This window comes from Phascolarctos cinereus, unplaced genomic scaffold (genome assembly GCF_003287225.1).
Source record: "Phascolarctos cinereus isolate Bilbo 61053 unplaced genomic scaffold, phaCin_HiC Scaffold_5;HRSCAF=322, whole genome shotgun sequence".
In the NCBI taxonomy this organism is placed as follows: domain Eukaryota; kingdom Metazoa; phylum Chordata; class Mammalia; order Diprotodontia; family Phascolarctidae; genus Phascolarctos; species Phascolarctos cinereus.
The window spans coordinates 29,379,420-29,390,920 of NW_027555958.1; the positions used below are offsets into that span (position 1 = coordinate 29,379,420).

The following is an 11,501-nucleotide window of genomic DNA, read 5'->3' on the forward strand; positions in this document are numbered from 1 at the left end:
AAATGAAACTGAAAGTGAGTCTGAGGGAGAGAAGGAAAGCGAATCTCAGAGGTTCCTGGTGGAGAGGGCTTCAAGAGCCCCGGGAGGGTCCTGGGGAATGGTGGGAAGAGAAATGCTGGCCCTGTACCTGCTCAGCCCTGGTGAGTTCTGACCCTGAGGAGCTGCCAGGCTCACCTTGCCCTGGGGATGTGTTTGGGGCAGCCCCGCAGATGCTGTGGCTGCCAGCCCTCCGGGCTTCTGCCTAGAGGCAAGTGGCCCTCCCCTATTCCTCTTGTAGCCCAGGGAAGGGGCTCCAAGAGGGGACTGCCCAGGGAACAGGGAGGGGCTCCGAGAGTGGACTGCCTAGGGTGCTCCCTCGGAGAGGAACGGAGCAGAGAATGTCCTAGGGCGCTCCCTGGCCAAGCCCCGCAGCTTGGGAGGTGGCCCTGGCCCTGACTTAAGGATCTCCGGGTCTCTGAGGAGAGGGCTGGGCGTAGGGGCTGAGGTTGCCTGCTTTTTGCCGGGCTGTTCCCCCAAGCCTCCCCAGATCCTGGGGGTCCTCCACTGAGGAGGGGTGGAGCAGCCTGGCCACCTGGCCGCAGACAGACTCCAGAGGACCTCAGGACTTGGGTTTCTTTCACTTCCTTCTCCTGGAAGGCTGTTTCTTCTCGTTGCCGTCCGTCCTTCTCTCAAAGAGAACATCAGGGAGCTGATGCCAGGGCATGCCAGGGAATCGGACTTAAGTGAGGCAGGGCTGCGCGAAGTCACTAGCCTCACCTTCTCCTCCGGAACCATGTGGGTCCAGTGGCCAGACACAGATCAGGACAACCGGAGAGCAGAAGGAAGGAGAAGAAGAGGAAGCTTAGAGCCATTTACACACTCTTCAATCCAGCCAAACTGCTTTCTTGCTGTTCTTAACCTAAGTGTTCCATCTCCCATCCCCCTCCCCTTCCGCCTTTGTAGTGGCTGTTCCCCATGCTCGTAATGCCCTCTCTCCTCACCGCTGCCTCTCAGAACTCTTACCTTCCTACAGTGCTGAGCTAAAACCCCGTCGACTACACAAGACCTTTCCTGACCCCCCTTCAAGTTGCTAGTGCCTCCCCCAAATATTATTTTTTATTAAATTGTATATGCTGTCCACAGTATTATTTTGTGTATGTTCTACATATGGGAGGCAGCATGATACTGCAGATAGGGAGCTGGCCTGGGTTTGAGCCCCCTCTATGAGGAATACTGGCTGTGTGACCCTGGCCTAGTCACTTAAACTCCCAGTGCCCCAAGCAACTCCAAGTCTGCAGAGGCATAGGGAATTTCCTCCTAAGGGAGGTTACCACCCCTATGAAAGTACAGATCAGGACAATTTTGGGGGTATACACTTCTATGTGTCTGTATTTTCACCCAGGAGAATATAAGCTCCTTGAGGGCAAGGACTGTTTCTCTTCGGTCTTTGTATCCCTAGCACAGTCTGACGCATTTGTTGTTTGGTCGTTTCAGTCACGTCTGACTTTCGTGACTCCATTTTGGGTTTTCCTGGCAGAGATACAGGAGTGGTTTTCCATTTCCTTCTCCTGTTCATTGGACAGATGAGGAAACTGAGGCAAACAGGGTGAAGTGACTTGCCCAGGGTCACACAGCTAGTCAGTGTCTGGGTCTGGATTTGATGAGTCTTCCTGATCTAGGTCCAGCGTTCTGTGCACCCTGGCACCACCTCACTGGCCAAGTCTGGCACATAGAAGATGCTTACTAGATTCTTACTGATTGACTGATTGAGGCAGGGCTGACCCCAAGATCCTCAGCTCATTGGCAGGGATCGCTTTGGCAGCAGTGAAACTGGGCTCATCATCGAATCTCAGCGTTGGAAGAGGCCATCCACTCCGATCCATGATCGGCTCATGAACCTCCAACCAACTGGTCTCAAGGGCAGAACGGTCACTTTCTCCTTTCCTCTCTTATTATCTTAGGGCTGCTATGGATTTCAGGCTGGCATGTGGTGGAGGCTGGCATGAAGCTGAGGAAGGTCAGCCAGCTGCCCTGCATCTTGGAGATCCCCGTAGATCCCTCCACGACCCTCGACAAAGAGCCACGCCCTCAGTGGCAACATATTCAGCTTGTGCTAAGCAGTTCTGAGAGCCAGACCCTGGCCCGCCAGGCCAGTGATGACACCTTCCTATTGTACGGTAAGTGTCTCTTGACCGCCATGGGGAGAGGGATGAAGAGGGGCTTCCAATAAGGGTTCCCTGTATCCCTGCCAGAGTGGGTGGTGGGGTGAGGACTGGAAAAGAGAGAGACAGAGAGAGGGAGAGAGAGGGAGAGAGGGAGAGAGAGAGAGAGAGACAGAGAGAGAGAGAGAGGGAGAGAGAGAGAGGGAGAGAGAATGTGTGTGCCTTTGTAGGTATGATTGTGTGAACTTAGAAGTGTTGGTATGTGTAAGTAATGAGTGAGCCCATTAGAATAGAAATTTCTATAAGGTAGGGCTTGTTTACTGCTTTGGTCTTTGTATACCCACACTGGGAAGGAGAGAGGCATCAGAAATACTAACTAGGAAGCCAGGAAGTCCTGGGTTCAAGTTTCACCTCTGGTACAACCTGGCTGTGTGACCCTGGGCAAGTCACATCTCTCAGTGCCCTTCACAACTCTCCGTCTCCGCTGCTAAGTTGTAGAGAAGGGAGTAGATGGTGTTTTTTTCACCCAGGGGTTTCCTACACTGATGAAATCTCAGGTCCAGGCCCCCAGTGACTCCCACCCAGTAAGTGCTTAGTGATTGAGTGTGAGTGGTATCTACTTCCATTCACAGTTTTTTTGGGAGGGGGTGGTGTGGCTCAAGACAGGGAGAATCCCCTGGGTCTAAGTTCTACCTCCCACCCAGATCCACAACTCCTCTGAAAAGTACAGTCTGAGAGAACTGTTTGGAACACTTAGAGGTTAGGTGACTTGCTCAAGGTAACACGGCCAGTATATGTCAGAAGCAGAATCTGAACCCAGGTTTTCCTGGCTCTGAGACCAGCTCTGTATTCAATATGCCACATTTCCTCCACCCACAGTAGGCCATTCGTAAAAATTTAGAATGGAATGAAATGGAATTGGAGCGAGTGAGCATGGAGGTGAGCCATTCTCTGACCCCTCACGTGTATTTGCAGACAAGGCAGGGGTCCTTCTCCCTCATATGGACAAGGATGTGGATAAGCTAGAGTGCAGGATGAACCGCTACTTCACCGCCAACACGCAGATCCTGTGGCCGGGCCTCCCTCGGCACCAGGCCCAGTTGCCCACCTGGTACATTGTGACTATCACCCACACAGACAGCAGTTTCAGAATCACCACCTTCTGCGTCCAGCCTGCTAACCCTGCCCAGGGCCCTGGGCCAGCACCCCTCTCAGGTCAGCCACCCCGCGGGAGGCCAGCTATATAGCCCGTCCCTGTCCCCATCCCTGTCCCTGTCCCGGACACCGCCTCTGGATTAGTCCTGACCTCTCCTTTGTCTCTGCACCCCTATCCCCACCTCCACTGACTGCCCCCATCCTGGTCATTCTCCAGCTGACATCGCCCTCCTGCCCTTTGCCCCCATTCCTTTCCCCGCTGATAGGAGGCCCCCAATGCTGCTTCTGTGCCTCTCCCCCCAGGAGTGTTTTCCCTTCACACCAAGGCCTCCAAAGTCCAGGTGAAGCTACAGGGGTCGGTCCTCCTCAGCTGTGGATTCACCGTGGACCATACCCCCCGAGGCTGAGGCTGTGGACGTGATGTGGATATTTCGGCAGAAGGGGGGGTGGCACCAAGAGGTTCTGAAGTATGCTGGCAAACAGGGCCAGGTGACCCACCTTCACAAGCAGGCTGAGGCCTTCCCAAGCGAGATTCCTCGTGGCAACGCCTCCGTTCGGCTCACCAACATGGCGGTCAAGGACCAGGGCAGCTATTTCTGCTCTGTGAGCATAGCCGGGCTCCACGGACAGCTTGGCATTGACGTGGCTGTTGTGGGTAACTAACTCTCTCTTTCTCTTTGTTCTCTCCCCTGAGCCGACGAGGGGGTGATGGAGGGAACTGCCTCATGACCTCAACAGTATTTGTCCTCCTGATGTCCCCACCAGCCTGGTCAGGCCAGGCATTATTGTCCCCATTTTGTAGAGAAAGAAACTGAGACCGAAAAGCAGCAAATGACTTGTCTAAGGTCATTTAGCTCCTTTATGAATATGTGTGGGTGCAGTGGTCTTTCTCTCACCTGGCCTCATAGAATTTTGTACATTTCTCATAGACTTTACTTTCTAATGTATCATTATTATCAATGAATATGCCTTATCTGAAACCCCGTCCCCCAACACATCCCCTGAACTTGGCAATGTCTGGATAGCCCACGTAGGCAACCTAAGTTCTGTGGCTCCCCGTGGCCTAGGGAGAATCTAATTCCATGGCTCCCAGGGTGACCTTCCCAATGATCTCAGGGTTCTGGAGGCAGGACAAATCAACCGATCAACTGACAAGCATCTATTAATACCTACTGTATACCAGATAGTTGGCAAGCATTTATTAAGCACCTACTATGTGCCAGGCATTAAGTGCCAGGAATACAAAGAGAGAGAGAGAGAGAACAAAGTGCCTGTTCTCAAGGAGGTCCCAGTCTCAAGCATTAGGACCCAAGGAGGCAATGACAACAATGAAACAGGAACTGACCTCAAGAAGCTTCCATTTGAATAGGGGAATTAATAGTAGTTTTTATGTGAGAGTTTTGGGAAGGGGTTCAGAATAGACCTTGGATTTAGTCCTGGTTGGAAACTTCCTCTAACAAAGGAGATGGCCAACCACTCAGAATCTTAGTTTTAGAGTGGTGTCCAGGGTCCCACAGCTGGCCAGTGCCAGAGGTGACCTTCCTTACTCTGAGGCCAGCTCTCCGATCCTTTCCCCTGCCCATGGCGCCCACACCAGCGCCAGTCCCCAGGAACAGCCTCTTCCTCCCTTCCACGGCACTCAAGGTCCCGTTCTACTCTTTCCCCAGAGGCCCCCAAAGTGACGATCAGCCCCCAGACCCCAACCCTGACCTTGAAGGAAGGGGAGGAGCAGAAGCTGGCCTGCGACGTCAGCCGCTACTTCCCGCTAGAAGCCCACGTGCAATGGCTGCGTGAGCCCATGGAAGGCCGCATGCTCCCCGAGGTGGTGAGAAATGTCATCTTCAGCAATCACCGGCAGAGCAGTGACGAAACCTACAGCTTCTCCAGCTACTTTCTACTGAAGGCCTCACTCCGGGATGATGGTGTACGCTATACCTGCCGGGTGGAACATGAGAGCCTGCAGTTCCCCATCAGGAAAAGCATCACGATCAGGGTGACAGGTACTTGTGGTCAGCCCAGCTCTGGGATCCCCATCAACCCCCAATCCCTCCTTCCCGTCTCCAGGGATACCTGCCTGGGAAGGGAGGGGAGGGCATCTCACTTCAGCCACATCTCCCCAGAGTTGTTTGTCCTTCGTTCTCAAAGAGGACCATGACATCAGGGAGGTGACACCATGACGCGCAAGTGAATCGGATTTCAGTGAGGGAGGGCTGTGCAAGGTCCCCAGCCTCACTCTCTCCTCCAGAGCCGTGAGGGTCTAGTGGCCAGATATAGACCAGGACGACTGGAGGTGGCCCTGGATGCAGTGGGAGGTCCTTCTGAATTCTTAACAAAGTACTCCACCATCAGACTTGGCAAACAGGACATCAGATAGACTGGGTCAGTCTCACCTTGACATTGAATGTTAGGAAGATGGGCGACGGGTGTAGGAATGATCAGAGTAGTGAGAAATCAGTTGGGGAAGGATCCCTGAAAGAGGAAGTACAAAAGAAAACCCCAGGTGAGAACAGATCAAAGATCACTGCTATCCTTGACCGATTCCCTTTCTACCTGCCCCAACCCCGCTGACCCTTCCCATCAACTATGTGATGGTGGGCAAAGAGCTTAATCTCTGTGCCTCAGTTTCCTTATCTGTAAAATGAAGATGTTGGAGTGGATGGCCTTTGAGATAGGTCCCTTCTCACTCTTTCATTCCAAGCTGATGGTATATGACACTGCCATGCCTGGCCTAGAGGTCAGATTACCAAAAGCAAAAGTGACATCATAGGATCTTAGACAGAGAGTAACAGGAAGAGACCTCAGGGGCCAGCAGACACAACCCTTCTCATGACCTAGGGAGATAAGTGATGTGGATAAATGGTCACCCAAGTAGGAAGCATCAGAGGCGAGATTTGAACCCAGGTCTTTGGACTTCTGTTTCCATTCGAAAGGAGCAATTGGCGCAGTGGGTAGAGTACCGGCCCTGAAGTCAGGAGAACCTGAGTTCAAATCCAGCCTCAGATCAAACACTTTATACTTACTAGCTGTGTGACCCTGGCCAAGTCACTTAACCCTAAATGCCTAAAAAAAAAAGGAGCAATTGATTTCTGTGATGGAATATCAGACAAAGTTGATACGTTCTTGTCCTGGTGACAGCCCATCATTAGGCCATACCGATTCTCTCTTCATTTCTCCTCCTCCCTCCCCCCTCCCCCTCCCCCTGTCCCTCTTCCTCCTCCTCCTCTCCCTCTCCCTCCCCCTTCTCCTCCTCCTCCCCCCTTCTTCCTCTTGATTCTCCTCCACTTCCTCCTTGGGATAGCCTGGCCTACCCCCCCCCCCACTTGATTCAGCTTCATCAAGCCTGGAGTTTTTCAAAAAGCAGCTTTTTACTGGGGAAAGAAATGAGATGCCAGAGCATAGTGGCTGGGGAATTCCTGGGATTTCAGATCCAACTGGAAGCTTCCCTTGGAGAATTCTGCCCCAGGCTGCCTTTTCTTTTCCCTCATTGGCACCTTCTGCCCATTCTCCTGCTGCCTCTCAGTTCTGCTTTTCTCCGGGGGGGGGTGGGGGGAGAGGAAGATTGAGGGATGGTTTTAGAATCCAGTGGCCTCAGCTTGAGTTAGGGCTCTCAACTGAATGACCGGGCTCTCTCTGGGTCCCTGAGCCTCAGTTTTCTCACGAGATTAGGGAGAGGGGCGGGCCTGTCATTTAGTTGGTCTAGGGAATTCCTATGTGAGGAAACTCCCCTCCACCAAAGCAGGTTGCCACCTCACCTACAACTTTGTGAGTTTCCTTTCCTATAAAATAAGGAGTCACAGGGCAGCTAGGTGGTGCGGTAGATAGAGCACCGGCCCTGGATTCAGGAGGACCTGAGTTCAAATCCAACCTCAGACACATAACACTAGCTGTGTGACCCTGGGCAAGTCACTTAACCCCATTGCCTAGGCAAAAAATAAATTAAAATCAAATCAAATCAAATAAGGGATCAGATCTGATGGCCTCAAAGGTCCCTTCCAGATCTAACATTCTGTAGTCTTCTGTCATTGGAACACAGATAGAGCTGGAAGGGACATCAGAGGCTATTGAGTTCAACCTTCCCATATGACAGATCAGGAAATTGAGTCCCAGAGGGGTTAAGTGACTGGCCCAGCCAAGGTCATATGGACCTCCTGGTCCTCTCCCTCTAGTCCAGTGTCCCAGGAAGAGTTGGGGAGCTGGGGCAGCTTAAGATGTAACTGTAATGAAAAATAACTGGCATTTGTATTGCACCTTATGCATACTGTCTCTGATCCCCATTTTGTAGAAAAGGAAACAGAGGCAGGTAGGAGTGAAGTGACTTGACCAGGGTCACACAGGTGGTAGGTGTCAGGGGCAGGATTTGAACTCAGATTTTCTTGACTCTAGGCCCAGTGCTCTAACCACTGAACCACCTGGCTACCCCAAAAGGTGAAACCCTAGGAGGGAGAGTGGCCAGGGATCCCTTTGTGTGTGTCCCTCCGGGAGCTATTTCCCAAATCCTGCTCCTCCAGCTTTCTCAGTCAGCCCTTCTTAACATGAGAGGGACTCCCCTAAGGCGTGGTGGGGCCGGGGGCTGGCCTGGCCCAGGGTCCAGGCCAGCTGCTCATAGGGCTGTCCTTGTGTCTCTGCAGAAAAGTCTGGGCCGGGGTTGTGGCTTCTAATCATCTTTGCAGTCGTGATGACTCTGCTTGGGTACTTTTTGAAGTATCTGCACCAAGGTAAAGACCAGCATTCATTTGCTGGGCTGCTCTGGGGGGAGGGGGAGGGGAATCAGCAACACTCACTGCCCCTGTTGTGTGTTGGGGGGTGCTGCTCTTCAATCTAGTCCCATCCAGAATTGCAAGGCCTACTGGAGGGTGCATGCTCCATCCTTGTCCTCCCCTTGAGCCAACAGCCTCCCACGGGAGAGATATCTGAGGACCTTCGGGACACACAGTAGTCTGGGTCCCGAGAAATCCTTGGGTCAATCAACAAGCATTTAATCAGTTGCCCACTCTAGGGTGGGCACTGGTGATGCAAGCACACAAAAAGCAGCCCGACCCTGTCCTTGAGTTTACATTCTATTGAGATACACGTGTGCACAGAGCAGTACGTAAGGATATGTACAAAAGCAGGGCCCGATGATTTGGGAAGGGGAGTGTTAACAATTTGGGGAAAGGGAGAAGTCTTTTGGGAGAAGTAGCCCTTGAGTTGAGCCTTGAAGGGAGCAGAGGGTCCCAAGAGGCAGGGGTGACAAGGGAGAATAGGGGAGCGCAGGGGAGAGTATCCCTTGGGTAGCTGCGGGAGGGATGGATTGGAGAGGGGAGATGCCAGGCACAAGGACTAGCATTGGGAGTTCAACGCAATCGTCCAGGTGGGAGCAAATGGAGACCTGGATCTTCACGGTTGTGGGATCAATAGGGCCAGAGATCCTGAAGAAATGGAATCTATAAGACATGGGCCTTGAGGGAGAAAAGAATCAAGAATGATTCTTTGACTGAAAACCTGGAAGAACGATGGCACCATTTCAAAGGAGGGAGATATTTAGTGAAAAAGATAATGAACCCTGTCTTGGACATATTGAGATTGAGGCGCCTGTAGAACACCCAGGCGGAGCTATCCAGCACGCAGTTGGAAATCCTGGGCTGGAATTCAGCACAAAGATGAGGATTGAATACCCAGAATTAGGAGTCATCTGCATAGAGATGATGCTTGAATCCATGGCAACTGTTGATCTCAGCTAGAGTGTAGAGAAAGAATAGGAGAGCGTCCAAGACTGAGCCTGGAGGTCCACTTACGTAAAGGAGGCAGAACATGACTACAAAGACAAGAAAGAAACAGTCCTAGCCTCCAAGGAAGAGGAATATCCAGTCAATCTAACTCTTTTCTTGTCTTTCTTTTTTCTTCCAGTGAGAAGCATGGACAAGGTAAGACCTATATCTAATTTCTATTATCTTCTTAATGAGATGTTGGGGGATGAGTGCTGGGCTCTCACATCCTTTCTTCTGTTGTATTTCAGAGAAAGCCTTACTAGGAATTCAAAGCACATGCTGGGAAAAGGAGAGACAGAGAGACCTTTGGAATTCAGTGGCTGAGAGCCACCCAGTGCTGTATAATTAACATACTCTTACAACTTGGGCTGGAAAGACCCTGAAGAAACATGGGTTCTAGCCATGCTATTGTGTGACAACAGGCAAGTCACTAGACCTTTGTGAGCCAGTTTTCTCATTTATAAAATGAGGATAATGAGACCTACAAGTATGAGTACCTCACCGGATTGTGAGGAAATGAGATAATCTACGTAAAGCACTACATAAAGTGTTATCTATTGTTTAGGGTCATTGTTGATAAGGACCGACGAGTTGACATTCATTCATTGAGCAAACCTTTAGTTACCAGTCTAGAAAACTCTTCTCCCCATCCTGCCATTGTGTTCACCTTGGGCCAGTTTCAGACCTTCTCTGCTCTGCCTTCTCAACCCTTAACATTGTCATCTGACATATTAATTTGACCTGCCATCTTCCCTGCTTTGGACTCCCAGGCCTTTCCATCTGCCTAGGCAGGGGACCTTTCAGTCTTTCTATTTGTATCGCCAGCACTTGGCACAAAAGCTTTTTAATTCATTCATTCATTTTTCATGTACGCACTGGCCTTGTGAGCAAAGCCTACACGTGTGATCAGTAGAACCTCACGTTGGGGTCATGAAGGGTTGCTGTGATGTCGGTCACTGGCAGATCACCCCCGCAGCCCACCTCAAGCCCACTCAGTACTTGCTGCCCGTTTTGCTCAGCTTGGCCCTGGGACCTGCCTTGCTGCCGTCTAGCTTCTCAGCCCACTCTGCAGCCCATGCCAGCGATTACCAATGCTTCCATTCATAACACGGTTTCTATGGTGCCCGCCACTCCTTTTACGGTTATGTCACCTAACATGGTTGTTTTTCTGGACACCTTCTGTGGGTACCCCTGTCGTAGACTTTGTGAGCTAAGCTTTTGGTAATTGAGAATTAAAGAAAGCATGCTGTGTTAATGTCCTAAATCCATAGAATCCACCCACATGCCACCTTCTCCTCCCACCAGAGCCTCTTATAGCGTGGTCTGTTACCTCCCTACAGTGTAGGGAAAAAGCAGAAAGAGTCCTGTAGGGGCAGTTGAAAGACCTGCATTCAAATTCCTCAGATATTGACTTGCTTTCTGATCCTGAGAGAGTCACTGAATTTCTGAGCCTCAGTTTCCTCATCGGTACCATGGGAATAACATCAGTATTGTAATACCTACCTCATAGGGTTGTTGTGAGGCTCAAATAAAATAGTGTTCTGAAAAACCTCTACACAGATGTCATCTATGTTGGTACTGCTTGGGTTCTGTCCCAGCTACCTTTCCCACACCCAGCATCCTCCTACAGATGAAGGAGGGTTACCCCTTGGCTCCTTTGTCCTAGGGACAGGGTTTGGGGCAGCCAAGTATGCATTTGGGCTGGAAAATACACCAGCATCCGTCTAGATGCAGGAGGCACCTTTTCCCTTTCCAGCCTCTCATTTGAGGGAATGGGGAAGGGGTCCACTTTGGGAAATGCTCAGGCAAAGCAAAGGCGGAGACTGTCTTTTGCCTCTTTTTGTAACCCCGGCACACAGTAGGTGCCTAGTAATTAGGAGTAGCATCTGGGGTAAGATGTCCACACCCCCAGCAGGAGAGGCAGCTCTATCAGTGACCCAGGAATTACCTGGTGGGTGAGTGAGGCCAGCTTCTGGGGACAGCTGGAGCCTCTGGGGTACACCTGGCATAATGTGATTTTTGATGTCGACACTTCCACAAGCTGAGGGTCCTTCAGTGTACAGAGGGAAGGGGCACGCGGTCTGTGTCCTCTCTGGGCATCCTGGCTACAGCCAGACTAGGCAGGATCTCAACTTAACAAACAGTTATTGTCTCCTACAAAATGGTCCTGGCCCTTGTGAAGCTCCTGTTCTATGAGACATGAATAATAGAAGACCTACGGATTCTTCTCTCCTCTCTCCTGGGAGCATGACTAAGTAACGGGAGAGAAGAGGATGGACAGAGACTGGAGGCGCACCTGCATAATTGCCCAGTAAAGTCTCCCTCTGGCACAGTGGGAGAAGGGTCTTCCTTCCACATACCCCATAGGCTATATGCTACCCTTCTGGGAGGGGCTACCTGCCCTAAAAGTAGTTCAAGATACTCTGTGAGTCTATACATACTTGTTCATGAGCCCCCA

At 51.3% G+C, this 11,501-nt stretch overlaps 1 protein-coding gene across 1 annotated transcript; it reads left to right on the plus strand.

Moving 5' to 3' along the window:
- LOC110222160 (tapasin-related protein-like) lies at window positions 1–10,598 on the plus strand. Its single transcript, XM_021007031.2, is given in 9 exon segments — window positions 1–140; window positions 1,941–2,156; window positions 3,117–3,356; window positions 3,600–3,691; window positions 3,693–3,951; window positions 4,964–5,296; window positions 7,925–8,011; window positions 9,183–9,199; window positions 9,292–10,598. Coding segments are annotated over 9 exon segments (1,302 nt in total). The 5' UTR covers window positions 1–97; the 3' UTR covers window positions 9,307–10,598.
- The last annotated feature ends 903 nt before the right edge of the window (window positions 10,599–11,501 follow it).